Below are 24136 nucleotides of genomic sequence, written 5' to 3'. Positions count from 1 at the left end.
GAAACTCTGTTGAAATCCGCCAACTGGAGAGCACCTGCATAGACGGTATACATAACTTCTGGTTGAAACGACTGAATGTGTTACACCTACACATTGCACGTATATTTAACAGTTTTATCGAATCTCCATCACTCACACCCCATTTTTTTACAGAAGGAATTACGTATCTTCTTCCTAAATCCTCTAATACATCTAACCCATCTCAATATAGGCCAATCACCTGTTTGCCGACATTATATAAGCTCCTCTCGGGAATTATGTGCACAAAAATCTACAACCATCTCTCAGAGCACAACATTATGACTGAAGAGCAGAAGGGTTGTAAAAGAAATGTATTAGGATGCAAAGAACAACTAACCATTGACGCCGTTATTCTTGAACAGACCCGAAAACTATGTCGCAATATAAACATCGCATACATTGACTACAGAAAAGCGTTCGATACTATTCCTCACTCCTGGCTACTTCATGTGTTGGAAATTTATGGAATCAATCGTGACATCAAGTTTCTGAAAGACACTATGATTGAGTGGTCTACCTCATTGCAAATTACACAAGAAGAAACACAAATTAAAACCAATAAAAAACGCATACAGAGAGGAATATTTCAAGGTGATTCGCTAAGTGCTATTTGGTTTTGCCTAGCACTTAACCCAATATCCAACACCCTTAAAAATACAAAATATGGCGTGAACGTCAAAGGAAGCAGGAACCAATGTAGAATCGATCATCTATTCTACATGGATGATCTCAAATTATACGCTGCTAACAGGAGACAACTTGAAGTAGTATACTCGAACTGACTAACAACATGACGCAAGATATAGGAATGTCTTTTGGGCTAGACAAGTGCAAAATTGTTACCGTCGAAAAAGGCCAGTTGATGGATGGATTAGATTTTGAGCTGGAAGGTGGAGATTTTATTGAGAGAATTGGGATTGGTCACTACAAGTATTTAGGAATCATACAAACACATAAAAATGAACATAAAATAATGAAAGACAAATACACAAAAGAATTCAAACAAAGACTTGTCAGCATACTCAAAACTAAACTCTCATCAAATAATATCATAAAAGCTATTAATACTTATGCCGTTCCAGTTTTTACATACTCTTTTGGTATTGTTAAGTGGTCTGATACAGATCTGGAAGCACTTAATGGTGGTCCGCACCACTTTGACTAAATTCCAAATGCACGATCCAAAATTATCACAGATAAGAGTAAACCTCCAAAGATCGGAATGGAGGAAGAGGACTAATCGACCTCAAAAATCTTCACTATGCACAAATCCATGACATGCGTCAGTATTTTTATAAAAATGAATCCAAGGAAGTACACCGAACAATTATTGAGTCAGATAAATCCTATACACCCCTAAACTTAGCTAACTTATAAAGACAGATCACCAGAAATATCAAGAATGGGCATCTAAACAACTTCATGGTAGATACAAAAATAACATAGATGGCGGTCATATAGACAAAACAAAATCTTTAAAATGGCTAACACTAGGTTATTTGTTTCCTGAGACCGAAGGATTCGTTGTTGCAATTCAGGATCAGGTCATCAAAACAAAAAACTATGAAAAATACATAATGAAGCAAAATAATGTAATTGACAAATGTCGCAAATGTGGAAAGCCTCAGGAAAACCTTGATCATATTACGTCATCATGTGCGACACTAGCTCCTACGAAATATCTAAAAAGGCATAACGAAGTAGCTACCATCCTCTACAAGGAAATATTGAGGAAATACTCGTTGCTTGAAGAAGATCCTAAACCCTATTACTCATTCGAACCAAAGCCAGTCATCGAAAATGAAGACGTAAAGATATACTGGGATAAGACAATACTCACAGATGTGACAATACCGCACAACAGGCCGGATATAACACTAATTGATAAACGTAACAAAGTCAAGCTCGTAGACATATCCGTACCAAACACACAAAACTTGACCCAAAAATATCAAGAGAAAATACATAAATATACTCACCTTGCACAAGAGATCGAAGCGATGTGGAATATGAAGGTTAGCATTGTACCCATTATTATATCAGTTATGCATGTCAGGCATTGTACCAAAGACTCTTGAACAAAACTTGAAATTACTGAACATTACTGTAAATACTTACATTGATATGCAGAAAGCTGTTATTCTTAACACATGTAACATTGTGCGGTCATTCCTAGGATCAACATTGTAAGAATTCTTGGCAAAGACCCGAATTCCTAGATATAACCAGCTATGCTGAGCTTAAAAAAAATATATTATTATATCGTTTTATCTCAACTACATCCGTTGGTTTCTCGTGGTTGGAGGAGTGACTCGTCTCAACCATGATGGTGATAACTTTTCTGGCTTAGAAACGTTCCCGGTTAAGTTACATGTATAGAAATCGCCTTGCTGTATGGCAGGTGTTAAGGATTACAGATTTTTGCATAAGTTGGTACTGGTATGTTTCTAAGTCTATTGCCTTCAGCGATTCAATTAGTGTTTTTGGTATTACACCCATATTCGATAGTACTAAAGGAATGACCCGGACTCGATCGTATTTCCACATATCCTTAATTTCAAAGCATAAATCAATATATTTGGTAATCTTCTCTCTGTATGTTTGTGTTAGGTTATTGTTGTTTGTCACCGCAAAATCTATAAGCAACACTTCATTTTCTTTTTTCTTCTTCACTACTATGTCTGGTCTATTGTGTTCTAGTCTTTTATCTGTTATTATTTATTATATTCATTGTTTTCAAGGATTGTAGCAGGTTCGTACTGATAATAGTTAACTTTATGCTCTATGAGTTTATACTTCAATGCTAGTTCTTGGTGTATGATCTTTCCCACTTGGTCGTGTCTAAATTTGTAGTCACTCTGTGCTATAGCTTGGCATCCTCCTATGACGTGATGTATTGTCTCACTTGCTTTCTTACACCTTCGGCATAAGTCAGACTCAATTCCGTCCTTTAATATGTATCTTCGGTAGTTATTGGTCTTAATCACTTGATCTTGGATGGCTATAAAAAAAAACCTTCAGTTTCCGGTTGTAGCTCTCCACGTTTTAACCAATTGTACGATGCTTGTTTGTCGACAGTGTCTTGGTCTACGTCATGGGGAAACCTTCCGTGTAGAGCTTTTTCTTTCCAGCGGGTAAGCTTGTCTGCGTCTTCTACTATGGACCAAGTTTTTTCTTCATCACTTAGTATTAGTGGGGTGTGTTTATCTGCTTTTACAATAGCTCTATAGTATGGAGATTCTGCTTGTTTTGAGTAGAAGTATTTCCTTAGGTTTATTATACTATTATTGTGCAGGTTAGATAGATCTATAAGTCCCCTACCACCATCTTTCCGTTTGAGTGTAGTTCTTTCTACTGCCGCTTTTGGATGGTGGCATCTATGTTTCGTCATGGCGACATTTGTTTTTGTTTGGATGTCTTTCATTTCTGTTTGTGTCCACTTAACGATTCCAAATGTATATGTTAGTAGTGGAATAGCGTATGTATTTATAGCTTTAATCTGATTTTTAGCGTTGAGTTTAGATTTAAGGATCATATTGATGCGTTTGAAATATTTTTCTTTTATTGTTTCTTTTATATATTTGTGTTCAGCGCATTGTTTTTGAGGCATTCCTAAGTATTTATACATTTCATCTTCATACATTGGTTCGATTTTTGGCATGTTGTTTCCCTGTACCCTTTCTACTACTTGTTTCCCTTTCTTTATCGTCTGTGTTCTGCATTTGTCCAGTCCAAATTCCATTTTAATATCATTCGAAAAATTGTATGTCATTTTTACTAGGTGTTTAAGCTGCATTTCTGTGGGTGCGTAGATCTTTATATCATCCATATAGAGAAGGTGTGACAATGTGTAAATTACTTCTTTGTTCTGTTTAATCTGTACGCCTGTGTCTTCCCTCTTTAAGATGTTAGAAAGCGGGTTTAGTGCCAGGCAGAACCAAAGCGGGCTCAACGAGTCGCTTTGAAAGATACCTCTATTTATTTGGATATATTTAGTTTCTATTTTTCCTATTTCGGTATTAAGTATTATTTTTGTTTTCCATTTGTTCATTACAGTTTTGAGGCATTCCGTTATTATTGGGTGTACCTTATATATGTCCAGAACTTTCTGGAGCCAGCTATGGAGAACTGAATCATATGCTTTCTTGAAGTCAATATATGATGAATGTAGGTTCCTCTTTTGTTTTCTTATTTGCTCTGTCACTATCATGTCTATAATGAGTTGTTCCTTGCATTCTTTTGATTGTTTAATACACCCTTTTTGTTCCATTGCTAGGATACTATTTTGACTACAGTGGTCGTACAGTTTATTTGCGATGATTGAAGTGAATATTTTGTAGATTGTGGGAAGGCATGTTATTGGTCTGTATTTGGTTGCATTTCTAGTGTCTTCATCTTTTGACTTAAGGTATGTTACTCCAGTTGACATAAACTCGGGCATGGTTTTAGGGTTATCCAGTATCTTATTAAAATTACGTGCTAGTTGGTTGTGTGTACATGTAAAACACTTGTAGTAATAATTGTGAATGTTGTCGATTCCTGTTGCTTTCCAATTGTGTGTTTTCTTTACTGTTTCGCCTATTTCGTCAATGGTTATCTGTTTATATTCCATTCTAGTAATGCTTTGATTGGCCTCTTTTTCCCTTTCTATCCATTGTGTTTCCTTATTGTGATTTACTTTTTCAGACCATAGTTTTGTCCAATATTTTTCTATGTCATCCTTAGTTGGTGCTCCCTTACCCTTGCTATTTGTTTTGTTCAGATTATTGCAGAATTGTTTCTCGTTGTTTGTAAACTGTTTGTTCTGTGTTTTTCTCAATGTTGTATCTCGATATCTTCTGAGTCTCTTATTCAATGCTGCCAATTTTTGTTTGATCGTGTTGTTAGCTTCATTTATGTTTTCATTGTTTTTATCATGTTTTGCATGTATCTTATACTTCGCTAGAATTCTTTTAACACTGTTGTTTAATCTACGTGATCTCTTACCCTCCTTGTATCCTATGATTCTATTCAGGTCTGCTCTTAAATTTTTAATTCGCTTCTCTAGTCTCATCATCCACCCTGGTTTATTATTTTTTATTTTCGTTGCGCTTTCACTCTCTATAATAATTTTACCACCTATCGCTCTTGTTATTGTTAGTGCTCCGCAGTATATTATTGCGTGCAGTTCTTCTATTTTTATGTCATTTCTGAGATATTGTGGTAGTATTACTTCATTCATTATTTTGGTAGTATTGGTCAGTTTCTTGGATGAATGATGCTTTGGCAAGATTGGTCTCAAAGTTGGGTCTGTATCTATATATTCGAGTATTGCTCTTTCCATTTCTTGCAACTTTTGTGTGTCTTCCTTATTGTATATTCTTGTTATCTCTAGATCATGGTCTTCATTCGGTTCTAGTGCATTATTTGTTGTAAGCTCTTCTTCTATGGGATCAGTTTGTTTCTCCTCCGTTTCATCATCTTCTTGTATTGTGCATTGTGGGTGTTGTATTTCGCTCGTAATATTATTATGAAGCTCTTTTTCTACTGCTTTCTTGATGTCTTCTATTATCTCTTCTGATATATATTTGTTCTTCATGACTGACCTTAATTGTCCTGCTACTTTCTGTTCAGTGAAAATATGTTCCGGGTATTTCCCTTTGAATTTGTTGTGTAGATTTTTCCTAAAGCCAGATTTGTTTTTCTCCAATTCTGTCACTAAGTAATATGCGTGGACAACGTATCTGTTCATTTCATCTGTCCATTTCGTACGCTTGTTAGTCAGTGGGTTAGCTATAGCAGCGTTACTAAGTTGTGCCGCGGCATTACTTCTGACTCGAGTCTGTCGTTCTGGTGTAGACTCTCGTGAACTAGCAGGGGATGTCGCTTTTGACTCAGAGCCGCTGCTATCCCCAACTCCATGGGTAGACTGCAATCTTATTCCACCAGGAGCAGTCTGGTCACCTGATGAATGTTTTTCCGAGGCTTGATTATTTGTTTGCATCATTGTGCTTAGTTTGCATTGCATCTGGGTACAGACGCCGACTAAATGCCGCCCACTCTGGGTACAGACGCATTTAGATTTAACTTTTTAGCCGCTCTGATGAAGAACCGACGCTAAAAGGAAGGAGTTGGATAAAAGAGGAGGTATGTGGATAGGAGGATCAGGTTACATAGGGTAGCGGGACCGGTTGCTCCAGTTAGTCGCCTCTTACGACAGGCAGGAGGTTCCTTGGTGTAATTCTTTTTACAACCCGACAGCCACACCGGTTTGGTTGGTTGTAAGAACTATATTATTATAATAATAATAAATTATTATTATTATTAAGAGCAGTAACCAGAGAAAAAGTGACAACATGCTATTCAGAAAATCAGAAAAAGCATTCTATAGAACTTTTAATAATCAAAATGCCGAATTAAATATTGCCTACCCTACTGAAGAAGTAACAGAGCAATTTTGGAGGGAGCAGCTTGCCACTTCCACAACTTACAACACTCAAGGCAGCTGGATTGATGAAGAAATTAATGCAGCAGAAGACTACAATTCCATGCAATACCAACCTTTTACTGTGACTGAAATATCAGAAATAATTAAAGGATTACATAACTGGAAAACACCAGGCCCTGATTCCATTCAAAATTATTGGCTTAAAAAGCTATGGTGCACACATGAAGCTTTAACATCTTTAATAAACGAAATTATGATTCATCCTGAGAAGCTACCGCTTTTTCTGACACCAGGCAATACGTACCTTATCTTAAAAGATCCTAATAATAGCGAAAATCCAGCCAACTATCGCCCTATAACTTGCCTCCCAAGGTTGTATAAGTTGATGACATCTTGTATTACTAGTAGGCTGTACGAGTATTGTGAGCAGAATAACATCATTGCTACTCAACAGAAGGGCTGCATGAAGAATTCGATGGGGTGCAAAGAGCAAATAGTAATCGACGCTATTATCTGTAATCAGGCGTATAATAAAAACAGAAACCTCTTTATGGCCTATATAGATTATAAAAAGGCATTCGACTCACTCGTACCCCACGATTGGTTAATCAAAATATTAGAAGTATATAAAGTAAACCCTACATTAATAAACCTCTTAAAACATGCAATGTCTACCTGGCGAACCACGATTCATCTGAATGAAAACAACCGCACTTTTACAACCTGCCCAATTCCAATTAAGCGAGGTATTTTTCAGGGTGATTCATTGAGTCCACTTTAGTTCTGTATTGCAATGAATCCACTTTCGCACCGATTAAACTCCACCAAATACGGTTTTAGTATAAAAAGTCAAGTTAGAGAAGATTTGAAACTAAATCATTTACTTTACATAGATGATTTGAAGCTGATGGGAGCTACTAAAAACCAACTGGAGCAAATGCTGAAAATAGTAGAAGAGTTCTCTGAGGACATAGGAATGAGTTTTGGAATGAACAAATGTCGTATTCTTAATATTGTGAGAGGTAAATTGGCACATGACGAATTCGAACTTCATAATGGGGAAGCTATTAAGGCGATGAAGAATGGAGACACCTATAAGTATCTCGGAATAAAGCAGGCCCGTAAAATAGAACATAGGGCAATGAAGGACGACCTTACGGCATAATTCACCAAAAGAGTTAAACATCTGGTAAAAACTAAGCTCGATAGTAAAAACCTTTTTAAGGCGTTTAACTCATATGCATGCTCCGTGCTTGGTTACTCTTTTGGAATAGTAAAATGGAGTAAAACCGATCTAGTAAACCTTGAACGTAAGATCAGAACTACACTCACAAAAGCACAAAAACACCATCCTAAAAGCTCAGTTGAACGAGTAACTTTGCCACGATCACAAGGGGGACGAGGATTAGTAGATATATGCAAACAATTGGATCAACAAATAACGAATCTTCGAGCTTACTTTCACAGAGAAGCATTAACTTCAACTTTGCATAAAGTAATATGCGCAGCAGACGACTCAACTCCCCTCCTGTTGAACCAACATGAAATTCAAACGCACCATCAAACTAACGAGGAAAAGATGCAGATATGGAAAGAAAAGCCCTTGCATGGGAGGCACATCAATGATGCTGATCAAGATACTGTCGATACTTTGGCGTCGAACTATTGGTTAGTATCGGGACAGTTGTTTCCTGAAACCGAGGGCTTCGTAATGGCTATCCAGGACCAGGTAATCGCAAGCCGAAACTACCTAAAGTATATTGTGAAAAATACGACAATCGAAAATGACAAGTGCCGATACGGATGCCAAACAGCGGAAACCATACAACATATCAGAGGCGGATGTCAGATGTTTTCTGCAACCGAATATAAAGCGAGACACGATTCTGTAGCGAAAATATTACATCAGGAACTAGCTATCAAATACCAACTACAGCAAGCGGAAAAACTCCCGTATTATAAATATGTTCCAGAAACAATTTTAGAAAACAAAAACTATAAAATGTATTGGGATAGAACCATCCTTACAGATCATACAGTAAATCATAATAGACCGGACATCCTATTAATCGATAAGGCTATGAAAAATGTAATCATCCTCGACTTGGCCATTCCTAACAACAACAATTTGGGTAGCAAGCATTGTGAAAAGATTGCCAAATACCGAGATCTCCAGGAACAAATTAAAAAACAGTGGAAAATAGAGACCATAAAAACGATCCCGATAATTGTATCAACAACGGGCCTTATCCCAAAACAACTAAAGAAGAATATTAGTGAGTTGGGGCTCAACGAAAATTTATATAAAAGTATGCAAGAAGCAACCTTGCTGGCGACCGCGCGAACAACTAGGAAATATTTAGGTAACCCATCTAAACCTCAAGAACCCTATACCATAGAAAGGGTTCCCACCGAGCTCAATCCCTCTGATATCTAATATCTGGGATGAGTGAATGTTCCCCTCAAAGGGAGTGTGAATGCCATAATAGCTAAGTCGATAAATTGCTTTTATTTTACAAAAAAAAAATACATAAGATGGTAACAAAATTGCAAGTCTAACGTAGTCTAGCTACAATAGCTACTCAACTTAACCAGAACATGCAAACTTAATAATTAAATATAATGTTTTACAAATTGCCATAAAAAAAGTTTCACATGTACAATGCAAAAGCAGAGTATAAAAAAAAGAAAAATATGAAAAATTACGAATGCATTAAAAGATACTCTCTGTATTTATGCTTAAACGCATTCTCACCCAAATTCAACAATTCTGTTGGTAACGAGTTATACCCCTTAATGGCATTATATGAAAACCCGCGCTGAAAAATGGCTGTCCGATGATGAGGCATCGTCAACTCACCTCCATTCCTAATATTAACTTCGTGTATGTCACGTCTGAAAATTAAACGCTCTTTAATAGATAGGGGAGCAGAGGGGTTGCTAATTATTTTCACAATAAATGTACACAAGTGTAAAGTTCTACGCGAGTCCATTTTTAGCCAATTAAGTTCTTTAAAAAAGGGAGTCACATGATCAAACTTTCTTATATTAAAAATAAAACGAACACAAGCATTTTGCACCTTTTGAATGCGTAACCTACTTTCTTGATCCAGACAAAAACCATAAATAAAATCGCCATAGTTAAAGTGAGACATTACAAGCGATTCACAAAGATTTTTCTTTAGGTATACATTTAGAATATGTTTGTTGTTGTATAACAGCTTTAAAGCGAGGTATGCTCGTTGTAATAGTTTTTTCAAATGCTCCTTAAATCTAAGTTCCACATCCAAAAGTAATCCTAAATTTTTTAAACTGTTAACAAAAGTTAGCTTTCCGTTGTCTATTGTTATATTAAGATTGTTTTCCAAGAAATTAATTTTGTTACTGCTTCCAAAAAGTAAAATGTAACATTTAGAACTATTCAGTACCAAATTGTGACCTTTGGCAAGTTGGCTTAAGATCTCTAAATCTTTATTTATATTTACTTCAGTTTCCAGATAGTCATCCATCTCAAAGTAACTATACAGTTGAGTGTCATCTGCAAATGCTTGTACCTTACAATGCAATAAAGACTTTAATATGTCAGATGTATAAACAAGAAACAGCAACGGACCCAAGACAGAGCCCTGTGGTACACCAGAGTGCAGCCTAATTTTGTTGGAATATTTATTATTAGAAAAAACAGTCAAAAATCTGTTGGATAAATAAGACTCAATTAAGAAATACGATTCAGTACAAAAGCCATAGAAATGTAATTTAGATAAGAGAAGTGCATGGTTTATTGTATCAAAAGCCTTTGAAAAATCTAACAGTATCAATATGCTAGCAAGACTTTTGTCGCAAGCTCTGATGATATCATCAACAACATTCGCTAAAGCCACTGTTGTTCCAAAATGTTTTCGAAAACCACACTGACTATCAGGAATAATTTCATTAGTAATAAAATAATCATACATTAGAAAATTTTATACAGTCAATATAAAATTTTCTCATATATTTTTGACAGTGACGGTAGAATACTTATTATCCGTAGATCGTTGTATGTCGTCGGAGTAACTAGTAACTTTAGAAAGGGGTATTCCTATAGATATATTCCATTTATCCGGAAAGTAATTGCGTTCCAAGCAACAATTAATTATGTGCGTAATATACTTGTCTATATATGGACTGCAATATTTTAACATCAGCGGCGTAATCTTGTCTTCTTCTGTTGCGTTAGTTTTTATGCTATTCAAAATTTTATTTATTTCAGATACTTCAGCAAGTCTAAACGAGAATTGTAAATTACCACTGAAAATATTTTTTCTGTAATACTCAGTTTTTGTATCACAATTTGACATATTTTGGAGATACGAAGAAAAGAATCGATTGTCATTGGTGTCTTTTGTGTGTGTAGGGTTGTATGGGTAGTCAGCTGATTGAATATGCCTCTGTAGGTAGTACTTATAGGCGTCACAAGCATTTAAATCATAAACTTCATGGTCTGTACGTCTTGTTGTTTTATATTTTTGATTTGAGGCAATACAATTGATACATTTTGGAGAATTACTTTTGTTACATTCATTGGTGTTATGATTTCCAGCACATTTACTGCATACTGTATTAGTTGTGCATTTGGAATGAAAATACTGCGAACAGTTATAACATCTATTCAAATTGTAATCGTCCATCACTCTGCATCTATTATAGCCAAAATAAATGCATTTGTTAGACATTATCTGGCTGTATGCTACTGCATCACACTCAATTATTATGTTCCAATTCGAATTTTTCTTATTAAAAAATTTATGCTGATAGTTTATAACTAATTTGCCATCAAATCCATTTCTCTCTTTAATTTCATGAATAATTTCTTCCTTATTAACGTTTTTCAAATCCATGTCTATCCCTTGTATTTTTAGCCTGGGTTTTTTTAACTGTTCAACTTCCATAGTCATTCCTTGTGTGATATTATTCTCCAATTTTTGACAAACTTTCGCAATATCTTCCTCGTTGTTGCAGCCTATAATCAATTTCCCTTTAACAGATTTAACTTTATTAAACTGTATACCCGTAGAATGAAATAGCAATTTTTTAATATTATTTATAGATGTTTCGTTTCAGGATTCACTGTTGTATTTAACAATAATACAAGGAATATTTTTCTTGTAACTAAAATGTTTGTTTTTGACTATATCGGTGAACGTTGGCATAATGTTGTTATTTGAGGTTATGTTTTCAGAAAGCTTGGTATTTTTATCTTTTAATTCCGTATTTAGTTCCTTGAGTGTAGTGTTTAGGTCCTTAAGAATATTGTTTTTGTCTACAAGTTGACTATTTATTTGTTTCACATGTAATAATTCATCCGAATCGTTTGAATTCTCGGATATTGGTTTGTTGTCTCGAATAAACCCACTAGAGCCCGAAACATGCCCAGCTTTCAACGCATCAAACTGCTGCTTAAGTTGGTAATATGCACTTTTGTATTTAATTAAGTCTTTATCTTTATGCACTAACTCACTCCTTAGCTTGGCAAATATTAAAGAGTTTGTGGAATTGATTTGTTGACTTGTATTTATTGAGGTTAGGTCAATGCCGCTATGATTTTCACAAATAACTAAGAGATGTATGATGTAAACGGGTGTGCACTTAGATTCATAGTCACTTCTGTGGTATACAGTATCACAAAGAGCACAAACAACCACCCCCGACTTTCTCGTAGGGTGGCATTTAAAGTTAATATCGGTAGGTGAAAAATCTTTGCCCGCACTTCTTGCCGCCATTTTATACTCTCAAGTAGTAGTAACAATAAAAAAGAAAAAATGTTTGCAAATTTTAATGATAACAAAAGAGTCTGTTTAAAAAGGCAGAATGCATGTTAGTAGGTATGGGGGCACCTTAGACCAAGGTCAACCCCCATTTTTTCCCTAAATTTAGGGAAATTTTCCCGTCCATAGCGCCCCACCCCATGTAAATCTTATAACATGGGTTATATGTAATTTCCCTAAATCTTCTGATTTTTAGATTTGGCAACGTCGCATTTTGCTATGCATCCGGCAACACTGTACGTAGACGCCGAACGCCATCTAACGTCTACCTCCGGAACTACCGCGCGCCACCTATCGGGTAGCTCAAGCGTTATAATGATGGTAACTGTAATTTGGGATGCATGACGTCATCCGCCTGACGTCATTTAAATTTATTTTAATAAAAAAGTTCGGTGTAGGGTTTGAACCACGGACCTGTCGATCGCCAAGCTAACGCCTTAATCAACACGACCACAAACGTATTTAAAATTAATTGTAGGTATGTCTATATGAGGGCCCCAAACTAAAGTTGTCTCAAAGGTATAGATCACGTAATGAACGACGTTCGTACACAAGCCAAATACCATATACGAGCGCCATTCACCATATGCCATACACCTAGCCCTGCGCCCCGGGGGCCCCCAAATTTATTAGCACCATTGATTTATCAAAAAAAACATTAACGTAGAATATTTACTTACCACAAACTAGCTATAGGGGCGCAGCACCAGCAGTACCAACGGCGTAAGGTAAGTACCTAAACTATTTCTAGGTTGTGGGAGCAGCAGCAGCAGCATACGTGTTGTTGCGACGACCACCGCTTAAAGACTGATACAAAAATAAATGTAGCTCAGTTTTATAACAATATTGTTGAAGGTTGAGTCCTTCGGTAAACATCGGTTGTTATCGTAAACGCGTCAAAATCAACGAGCCCTTAAACACGTACCAGATGCCCTTTGTAAAAACGCATTGATTTAAGAATTTATTAAAATTAACTAATAAGCGCAAGCATAAATCCAATGATACAATTTAGGTAAACAAAGTTGACTTCGGCAAACATCGGCTGTTATCGTAAGGTGCGGTACTGTGGGATGGCGTAAAAATTCCTAATGGGAATTTTTCCTAGTGCGCGAGATTTCTAATTCTCGCCCGACCTACTCGGTTCGGCCGTCATCGGCATGGGTCGAAATTCTTGAGAAGTACATTCTACATGAAATGAAGGAAAAGAACATGTTAAATTTGTCAACGTCGCTCCTCGCAGTCGAAATCGAGAGTTGAGGCTCGAAAGGCTAGCGGTTGGCCAGGAGCTCCATACGTTATTAGGATAGAAAGTAATATAAAAATAAAATATGTAATGTAATAAAATTATATGCATACTCATTGAGTATTGATAATATTTTTAATCGGAAACAAGAAAAAATAAATAGGGGTGTGGTATGGCAATTAACTGGAAGTTAAATTAAACATTTCTGTTATAACTGGTCTGGTAACTCTTGTGAGAAAGGATGGAGGGGAAAAGGACAGATGAAGCAGCAAAACAAACTAATTTTATTGCAAATTAAAGCAAAATTGTAATTTTGACAGTTTATGTTTTTTATTAGAACGTTATTGCATCTTTATGCAGTCATACTTTTTATTTTTCTTATGTACCTATTACATAAATACAAATCCATGCACGATGTTTCCAACTTTATAAAATGTATATAGTTTAAGATTTAAGCATAAGAAAAGAAAAATGAATAAATGAAGTAAAAAAATGTAACCATGTACATACAAAAACAAAGCAAACATTTAGTAAAATGCAAACAAAATCTTCACAGGATATTTTTTATGTCCTTCGTCACAACACAATAAATTAATTATGATTATTGTTAGTTCCCAGTAGAGGTTAGTACGTAGACAAAAAATCGTGGGTGTTTGGGAAGTCTCGAAAGGGTTAATATACAGTGTGTCCACGGATTGTCTTAACTATACTTGTAAACTTGTTTATTTTCTATTTTCAAAAAAAAGTCATTCTTCGTAACTTTTTTTGCTTGTTATTTAAATGTCATTGAAGTTGCGAAATATAAATTTTAATATACAGGGAGCTTAAAAAACGTAAAATTGGAGATATGAAAAATTTAAAATTCTCGATAAGACTTTTTTGAAACATTAAAGTAAAAGAGCATTGAAAAACAATTTGAAATGCCAAATAATTTTTTTTATACGAGATTTAGTTACTAAGATATTTGATATTAAAAATATACTTAAAACGGATTTTTTTAATTAAATAAGAGAAAAAATCTATTAAACTTAATACAGGAAGGTACATTTAATTTAATTAATACAATAAAGGTTTATTCGACATGAAATCCTCCTACGTCAACACATTTCTCAGTCCTTTTTTGGAATTCATTAAATTTAAGTTTATTTTTAATACAAAATATCTTAGTAATAAAACTCGTATAAAAAATATTTGGCATTTCAAATTGTTTTTTAATGCTCTTTCACTTTAATGTTTCAAAAAAGTCTGATCGAGAATTTTAAATTTTTCATATCTCCAATTTTACGTTTTTTAAGCTCCCTGTATATTAAAATTTATATTTCGCAACTTCAATGACATTTAAATAACAAGCAAAAAAAGTTGAAAAATCGAAAATAAACAAGTTTACAAGTATAGTTAAGACAATCCGTGGACATACTGTATGTTTTGAATATATGGCCCGAATCGGTTGAAGTTGAATATATGTTTGTTAATATATGGCTCGAAAGGGGGGGGGGGCTTAATATATATTTTGGTGCCTGAAGAAGCGACAATAAATTCGCAAAAAACATAATTGTTTCCTTTCGAGCCTTCCCAAACACCCACGAGTTTTTTTCTACGTAATAAATTAACTTAACAAATTATCAAGTATTGGTTGGTATACTATTCTGCCGTTATAGTTAAAAACGCCAGCAAGTGCAAAAATGAGGTTTTCATTATTTCTTGATAACGTAATGGCGCGAAATCGGAATTTTTAGATAAAAATACAATATTTTTATAGATTTTTAGATTATAAAAGAAAACAGTTTGCAGTAAGTGCAAAATTGAGCTATTTTTGCTATTAAAATGTAGTACCTACCGTATGATAAGAAAAACGCAGTAAGTTCAAAGCAGTTACTGCAATCTTTCGTAGTATGTGTAGATACTGCAATTTGACTTAAACGGAACGTTGTTGTAGTTAGGAACGTTGTTGCAATTTTAGTTTTAACTTGTTTAGTGATTGCAAGCTGAATTGCAAACTGCACATATTGTTTTCTGGCATTAGTATATTTTGATTAGGGTTACCAGACGTCCGGATTAATCTAGACATGTCTGGATTTTCACTACATCGGGTTGAGTCTAGGCGGATTTTTCTTAAGCGTCCGGATTTCAATGTTCTATTAAAAATTTCGCAATAATGCAAAATAATATATTAGTTTTTATAAATTTAGTTACTTAAAAAATCGTCGATAGATGCAGCTATGCATATTCATTGTTTTACTTTGTAAGTTTTAAGTTTTGAAAGTTATAAATGTATTTTTTGCTCTTATAAATAAAATAAAAATGATAATTATCACCAATCAGTAGGTAATGTAAAAAATGTTACTTCGCTGAATATTTATGCCGTCCGGATTTTGTCCGGATTTTTGTGAAGGCTTGTCCGTGGTAGACAAGTTTTTTATCTGGTAACCCTAATTTTGATACGTCTTTTTTAAAATATAATTGTTAGATACTTACAATTAATTAGATGCTTATAATTATAATAATAGCTCCCGTATATAGCGTTTAACGCCTTGGGAGTAGCAAGGTACAGCTTGCTATACTCTAGTATATATAGTATAGCAAGATGCTTATAATTAATTTAGAAAATTATAATATATAAAATTACATATTAAAAAAATGCCTAGATGCTGCATTCCCATTTAAAATTCAGATAAAGCAAATATTTCCAACTGCAGTATCTATAGGTATGTTAATATTATTTTTTACTAAAATAGACTTTTATGTTAAAGTAATTTTGTTATATGAAAATAATCAAATTCTACATTAAAAACACACGAGATATTTACATTATCTGCCAATTTTTTTTAACTCTTTAACTAATAATTAAGTAAAATATGCTTTACTGTATTTTGGCTTCAAAACTTATTAAAGAAATTATTAGCTTTAAATTGCAGTAAGCCCAATATTTTTCAAATTTAAGCACGTATCACATTTTTATGTATATTTTTAATTAAATATGGCAAAAACTAACCACTACGCATAAAAAAAATCATATTAACTTTTTGGTCATAGTAAAACCTCTCTTTATTGATTTCTCGAAACGTCATTTTTGCAGATACTGAATTTTAGATTATGAAGGCACTATTGGTAAAACAAGTACAAAATACATGTATCTTTTCACAAGCTTTTAATTAACTTCACATGTCAAATCTTGCATCGCAACGCGTTTTTGACAAACTTCTCTTTAACCGATTTCAATAAAATTTGGTATACGGATGGAGAGGATTGGTGATTTGGTGAATATTATTACAAAAAAACAGCTCAACTACCTTTACCCCCAACCCCTCAATAAAAAACACGTTTTTCAACGACTTCCCGTTAACCAAATTCAATAAAATTTTATATACGGTTATAGGATTGGGGGTACTTAGAATATTATAACAAAAAAATCAACTCGCCCATCTCTCCAATTTGTCAAAAAAGTGTCAAAACGTCCGTTATCGTATGAACGGGTCCGTTGACGGGCTGAAGTAAAATATTTACGGATGAAAAGTGGCGCGAAAACGCTATGACCAATCAGAGCACCGTCGGACCAACGTACCAACGTATAACGGATGCATGAAAATCAAGCTTTATCCGGTTAAAACGCGAATTAACAAACGCAGTCGGTTAATGCTAAAAGATACAAATATATTTTAAAAATATTTGCAATTTATCCGGTTAGAACGCGAATTATACAACATGATTGATGAATATCCGTTGACACTTGGCTATCTCGCGATTTAGCCGAATAACATGTTAAGTGACTAATTAATTTCATTTACAAAAAAATATAAATACTATTTATTTTGTAAACTTAAACTAACAAATCTTTGCCAATCCAGCAACTTTTTACAGTCTTAAAAATAAAACAAAAATCAGGCAAATATGCGTACCTATCTTAACCACATATATTAAGTACCCTATAACCGAAAAAAAAAACGGCGTCAAGTTGGCTGGGAAATGACGATCGATGACATTTCCCATATAATTTTACATATAAAATGACAGCGATCTTCATTTGATAGCCATCGCTGACGCCGTTTTTCTCGATCATACGGAACTTATTAGTACAGGATAGGCTTGAATGACATAACAGATTTTTTAGAGGCTGTTTTTTGCCTGATTAATACAATTAATTATTTTCTTATAATTGTCACCGTTTGAGTGGCCGGTATTAGCACTTTTTGTAACTGCGATTTTAAAAAAGTTTTTATCAAAACGCATCTTTAACTTTTTTAAGCTTTCTACAATACGATCGAAAAAACGGCGTCAAAGAGGCCAACTGCTGATAATTCTGGCGATGTCATTTACTTAAACCGTACTATTTTTTATTTTTTAATGGCTCTCACTGCCAGTTGGCCTCAAGAGGATTGTAATTTATTTTCATATTGAGTAAAAATGATTTTCAAATATTTAAAAATTCGAGAAAAAGCAATTTTTTTAGATTCGTGTGATTTTAAACGTTCTATCCTTTTTAACTTTCTATAATTGGTATTAATTTTTGACAAGTTTTATGTGAAGTTTTAGTCGTCTAGAGATTGATCTCGCCAAAATTATCATTCCCCAATTCATTAAAAATGATTTTGACATGGATTATTATAAACATCAATTTTTAGTTTACTTGACAGTTAACTAAAAATAAAATTTATAATGACAGGTTTACAAAATTATTTTTTAAAACTTTGGTAAACTAAAAACTAAAAAACTTAAAAATAACTAAACTGAATATCATTAATAATAGTCAAAATCGAAATAAATGAAACATGACATTTTTGTTTATTCCTTTTTTGAACACCAATATTAGTAGCAAGCGGAGAAAAATCAAGGGAATCGTTACAATTTACAGAGAATCTCGTCTAAAGTATAAGGAGATGGGTAGTCAAAGTGGTAATCTTCAATGTCGTGAAGCTCTCTATACTTACACAAAATAGATGAAGGCTCATTTTCAGACAGTCCATAATATCTATTAATTACAATTCTAAAAAAAATTCCTAACAAAACCAAGCAGACAAACATTTTGTCTACAATATTAGTATGATGCATAATTAATTTTGCCACATGTGTAGCAGTTTCCAAATCTATAAAAGTTACGAAATAATCCCATTTCAAATGTTTTAAAGGGTCCTTTGTTTTAATATACCTAGTACACTCATCATTTGTCTCTCGATTTTTATAGATGTTAATTAGAAAATCTTTATAATGTATTACGAGAAATTTTAACTCGGTGTAATTTAATCTAATTTGCTGGTCTTCTTTTGTGCTTTTAAAGGGATCTTTTTGTCTTCGACATAATGGACAAATATATAAATCGGTATTTGTTTCTAACTGTTCCAAAGATTTTTTATCGTTATTTGAGCAATAATTGCTATAATGAAGGAGTCGTTTACAAATATCACAACTGACATAAGGCTTTGAAATTTTTACACCACAAACTAAACATTGATCAAATACGTTATTTGAAGAAGTTAACAAAATATTCTGTAAAGTAATTCTAAAAGCCTCAGGATTAAAAGAATCGCGTTCGTCGTTCAAAAAACACTGGTTTATATCGGGATTAACCCATAATGCCATAATGTAATAAATTACATAAACACCACAATTATGGCTATCTTTTTGTTTTGGAATGTGTGGGAGTTGTTCTACCGTCCACTTTCTAGCATTTAATCTTTCTGTCTTATGTTGTTGCTCCCTATAAACAAAAAACTGTCTAATATTTTTAAGAATTTCCTCTCCAGAATGCATACTACCAGGATCCAAAATATAAATTTTCTTGTCCTTTAAACTTAATAATACTAAGGACCAGTGGTTACTAAATACATGGTGCGGTAACAATATATAATCTATGCCTTCCAAGGATTTAAAAAGCGGGGAAAATTTGTAATAGTCTTTTATACATAAAGGATTATTAAGTATAATAGAAGAAGAAATGGTATCGACATAATACATATTGGGAATAGCTTTAAGAAGGCTGAAAGCACTGCAATCGATGACATAGTCGGTAAGCCACCGGTCCATAGTTGAGAATGTACTGATGTCTGTGTCCAGTTTGTTAAAGTGTGAGACCAGTGTAACAAAATCTGAGCTCGTTAGATTAATTGTGAGATCCATATATGAATAATTTCCGATTTTATAAACGATAGATCTTGAGCCATTTATATAGTAGTCTTTATTGAATAGTAACCCATTCTGAAGGGAAAATTCAGACGGTTTTTCAGTACCGATATTACTACTTATTCCACTTTGGCGGAAACGGAGCAAGGGTGGAGGTTCATTAATGGGTTGTGGTGGTTTGTTTCCGGTAGCAGCTTGAACAATGGGGGGGTTTTTAAGAGACAGTAAGTTTTGAAAAGACGATGCCGATGTAGATGGTAGAGGTATAAGCGGTGGTAGGTCGTGTAGTGTAGGAGGTTTATTAATGGGTTGTGTTGGTTTGTTTCCGGTAACAGCTTGAACAATGGGGGGGTTTTTAATAGACAATAAGTTTTGAAAAGTGGATGCAGATGTAGATGATAGAGGTATAAGCGATGGTGGGTCGTGTCGGGTAGGAGGTTCATTACTGGGTTGTGGTGGTTTGTTTCCGGTAACAGCTTGAACAATGGGGTTTAATAGACAATAAGTTTTGAGAAGAGGATGCGGATGTAGATGATAGAGGTATAAGCGGTTGTGGGTCGTGTCGGGTAACGATTTGCACAGGGGGGGAACTTTCAATGGATGAGAAGTTTGAAAAATTTGTTGTATCATCAGTATTACGGTCCCAAAAATGAAGATTACTATGCAGACCTTCTGTAAAATAAACCGCTTGTCGCATAAAATCCTCGGTAGTAAAACGGCCATCTGCTAGTTTGTCCCAAGCTTGTTTCAATAGAGAGTGAAATAGTGTATTTTTTGAGGCAACTCTAAATACCTTTTTGCCTCTCTCCAACTGCTCAAACTCCAAAATTGCTGTTTCTTGCAAATCGATAAGTGTATCTGAAAGAATAAAAAATTAAGATTTTAAATAAAAACGAATAATAAGACAAGTAATGGGTATACGTATACAGGTAAAATACTTAATTTAATCTATAACACCTCCAACATACAGACACTACTTAAGACACGGCAGATACCCACCTATTAAATCCCATACATTTGGATGCCTAACCACTTTACTATTGAGCCTCCGATGATAGGACTCCATAACATTGTTTGTTCTGTGCCTCTGCTGAAACACACTGAAGCGTTCCGGTGTAATTCGACCTATCCAGAAATTTTTTACATACTTAAGGAGGTCCCCAAATACTTTTGCTAAGCCGGCGTCCTACAAAAGAAAATTACAAAATATAAAATATAAATCAGTTAAGTACGTCGCCGTCGTATAAAATATAAATATGTAAGAGCAATCACCCTCAAAGGTGCATTTTACTTGGCAAGGATTCATTGGATAAGACCGTCGCGTCGGCGTCACCAGCCACGCTCTTTAGTCTTAACCACGTGTTAACCTTTCATTGCTATTATTTTAGGCTTTAAGGGATTATATTTATGACCTGGGAACCCAAGCTTTTGAAATGTATTTTAACTTAAGGGATGAGAGAAGTTTATAGAAAAAAACAGAGACTTTTTTATACGGCGGCGTCTTGAACGCAAGGCTGCGTTACTTGTAATTATTATTTTATAAAAATCGTGAAAAATAGATATTTTTATTGCAATATTCCATGTATTCTTACATAAAATGTATCTCATAGTTACCTCTTCTAAAGCTGGTAATATGCCTGCAATCATTTCGGCAGGTAAAAGCGGCAAAGCGTAATACTTTCGTAATAAAAGCTGACCATTTTTGTCGTTTTCAATACGCGTTACTATACCTAACGCCTTGGCTTTACGGAACACAGCCTGTAACATATTAACAATAAATACAGTGTCAGTACTTAAGCCAACAACGCTTGGAAATCTTTTTGTAAAATTTAATTATGCGCGTGTTAGTATGGAAAATAATTTGAGAACCCTCTCACATAAGGGCTAGTAAATACAGTCACAACCCTTTTCCGGGCAATGTTGAAATTTGTGTTACCTTCAATTAAAATAAAACTTCGTCTAACTGGCTTTTATGTTTAAATTGCTCATTCCCTGTCAACTTCTGAAGAAATTAATTTTTACAAAAAGTGTTCGATTTGCTGTCACCTTAGTGACGGCCATGACGGCAAAAATCTGTACCTGGCAATAATGAAAAAAACAGCCATGTGCCGTTGTCTGTGGATGAATGCCAAGGAAAGAATCAACCAAAGCTGATTCATAGTCCGTCATAACGTTGTCATTCACAAAGTTTATGAAAGTGGCCTTAACATAGTTAAATACAGCATCATATAATGGTTTTGTCCTATTTTCCATAAAAATATGAAGTAAGGGAAATGCCTAAAATTAATAATAAAAAACATAACTTATTAACATAGTTTAACGTTTATTTACTTACGTGATCCATACATGTCGCAAATATTGTCAAAATTTGTGAGAAGTTAGGCCTGCTTGGTACTGATTTAAAAGTGCCGTCAATAAAAACATACTGCGCATTTTTAAACTTCTTAATAAATTCGGGATTGCCAAAAATAACCGCTGAATTTCCGTTAATGGACGACACAGTGCCAGAAAAAAAAAGGCCCTCCATTATAAAGGGTATATTTAGGCCACTGTCCAGTACTTAAAATTTCACCAAGATGTTCTAAATTGTGAGGCACACTTGGAGTTGTTAAACGTCTCCACTTCGACATTGAAGACCTTACAGTATTATAGGGTAAATACCAAGCAGCGGTCATAAATCTAAAAAGTTAGAATGGCAAAGTTGGTAAAGTTACCTACTGCAAATACAAAACGTCGTATGCTTACTTCTTTGCAACTTTTTCATAAATGGTTTTCATTTCACCCCTTTCCCTTAAGCAAGCCTCTTTTAACGCTTTTTTAAAATTCAGCTGCCCAATGTAAGACTCAGGTGCCGCATGATTATGATGAGCGTTTATCATTACAATGTCAGTTTGCTCTTCCGTTATTATCAATTTTGCTGAAGCCTTACAGCCATATTCCCTATTACTTTTACAAACTAGGTACCTAAAGAAAAAAATGTAGGTATTATAATGTAGGACTTCTAATGTCTCTGGAAAAATAAAAAAGGCGACTCCTTACTTCATTTTAAGGCGAAAATGCAGCATAGATTTTGTTTGTTTTTTTTTGAACTGGTTTTTTAATAAATAATTATTTAATTATTTAATTAATAAATAATAACAATAATTAAATAATGGGGTTATTTTTAATTGAGACGAAAAAAAAATAATAATGAGCGGCCGGATTGCACAAAGGCCTTAGCGCGTGGTCGCGACCAGCCTAATTAGGTAATGAAATGACGACGCGACGCGCCGATTTAACAAAATCGATCTTCAATCTAGCATCATTTCGTTAATAAATATAGAATCGTTTTGATTTTTGCATAGAAATATTCATGAGTCTTTAGCGCTTCCAATGAGAAATTCAGACCTCTCGGTTTATATTTTCAGCAGTAACGAGTATAAATAAATAAGGCGTTAAGTCCGATTCTTGCCTTTCTCAATGCACGTGTAGCTTCCGATAGCTTTGGTTTTAGAGTTTAGTGTCCATGCTGCTGTTTTACAGAAAAAAAAAGAATCTGGCCAATAACCTAAGAACAAGAACATTCAACATTGTAGTTATGTGTATGTAGTTATAAAAGTACCTGCTCCACATTTTATAAATATTTTCAACATTATTTCAGTGTTAATTATATTAGAGTGTTAATATGAAGCATCATTCGAAAAGTGGTAGCATCTATAGGAATTACAGGAAGAGGGCTTTAACTAAAATACACAAATATAGTTTAAAATCATGTGGAGCTTTCTTTATTTTATAAAATAAAGTAACAGCTACAGTGCGTATACACGACCAAAAACTTTGACACGACTAAAGACTTAAAGACTAAACGCAACTAATACAAAATACGCAGAGCTCGAATTTTTCAGTTCGATATATATTTTGATGACAATGCGCTCCTTGTGTTTTATTCCTGACGCACGCAGGCAACGCGTGTTTTAATGTTTATATTTTCTTTTGTATAATAATCGTTCTGGATATGTAGATATATCCAATACATCTTTCTTATTTTAAATGGGACATCCAGTATATTATAACAGTTTTGGAAACTACTTTCATATCTCATAATTTTTCTATTTTTCTAACCTATATCCAGTGGCGGATACAGAAATGGGGCTCAGGGCGCCCCCCCCCTGAAATCTATAAATAGTGTTAAATATTAGACTTTTGGGTTAAAAATTGCGCCCTAAAAAGCATATTTATTCTACATTACTTTTTATTTGAGCCCCCCTCATAAAATAAATTCCTGTATCCGCCCCTGCCTATACCTATCTCTAATAGTTTTTGAGATAAAAAATAAAATATGTGTAAAATTAACAAAAACATGATCATGAATAAGGATTGGCAAAATGATGAATTAAACATTTTTAAAGTTAAAGTTTGGGTTATAAGTTAACGGAGTCGATAGCAAAAATATTGTCAAGGTGTATTACTGGTTGCATAACTGCATACTGCTAAAAATCCTGGCGCATTCGCCAGAAAGTAAAGAAAATTATAGAATTCTTTAGA

General features: G+C 34.2%; 3 protein-coding genes across 3 annotated transcripts; 1 reads left to right on the top strand and 2 right to left on the bottom strand.

The window, feature by feature from the left end:
* Positions 1 to 3022: 3022 nt before the first annotated feature.
* LOC115880141 lies at positions 3023 to 6007 on the bottom strand. The gene has a single exon (XM_030897269.1). It carries the CDS (start codon positions 6005 to 6007, stop codon positions 3023 to 3025), a length of 2985 nt encoding a protein of 994 aa, XP_030753129.1.
* Positions 6008 to 6356: 349 nt separating this feature from the next.
* LOC115880140 lies at positions 6357 to 8885 on the top strand. Its single transcript, XM_030897268.1, has 3 exons — positions 6357 to 6963; positions 7342 to 7607; positions 7674 to 8885. Exons 1-3 carry the CDS (start codon positions 6357 to 6359, stop codon positions 8883 to 8885), a joined length of 2085 nt encoding a protein of 694 aa, XP_030753128.1.
* An 11169-nt stretch (positions 8886 to 20054) lies between these two features.
* Positions 20055 to 21379, bottom strand: LOC115880139. The gene is made up of 3 exons (XM_030897267.1): positions 21227 to 21379; positions 20612 to 20798; positions 20055 to 20470 (listed from the first exon to the last, which is right to left on the bottom strand). The coding sequence occupies exons 1-3, from the start codon at positions 21377 to 21379 to the stop codon at positions 20055 to 20057; spliced, it is 756 nt and encodes a 251-aa protein (XP_030753127.1).
* Between the last annotated feature and the right edge of the window lie 2757 nt (positions 21380 to 24136).

The sequence above is a fragment of the Sitophilus oryzae genome, unplaced genomic scaffold (genome assembly GCF_002938485.1).
Source record: "Sitophilus oryzae breed Bouriz unplaced genomic scaffold, Soryzae_2.0 scaffold_1616_pilon_pilon, whole genome shotgun sequence".
NCBI lineage: Eukaryota > Metazoa > Arthropoda > Insecta > Coleoptera > Curculionidae > Sitophilus > Sitophilus oryzae.
Note: the sequence above shows the minus strand (reverse complement) of the source record. Positions and strands in the feature narration are given on the sequence as shown.

Coding starts and splice junctions, on each gene's coding strand:
- LOC115880139 (XM_030897267.1), bottom strand. CDS start 21,379: ATGTTACAGGCTGTGTTCCGTAAAGCCAAGGCGTTAGGTATAGTAACG. Junction 20,799..21,226: donor TATTACCAGCTTTAGAAGAG/GTAACTATGAGA, acceptor TTTCTTTTGTAG/GACGCCGGCTTAGCAAAAGT. Junction 20,471..20,611: donor AAATGTATGGGATTTAATAG/GTGGGTATCTGC, acceptor TTATTCTTTCAG/ATACACTTATCGATTTGCAA.
- LOC115880141 (XM_030897269.1), bottom strand. CDS start 6,007: ATGATGCAAACAAATAATCAAGCCTCGGAAAAACATTCATCAGGTGAC.
- LOC115880140 (XM_030897268.1), top strand. CDS start 6,357: ATGCTATTCAGAAAATCAGAAAAAGCATTCTATAGAACTTTTAATAAT. Junction 6,964..7,341: donor AGTAATCGACGCTATTATCT/GTAATCAGGCGT, acceptor TACTTTACATAG/ATGATTTGAAGCTGATGGGA. Junction 7,608..7,673: donor CAATGAAGGACGACCTTACG/GCATAATTCACC, acceptor AACCTTTTTAAG/GCGTTTAACTCATATGCATG.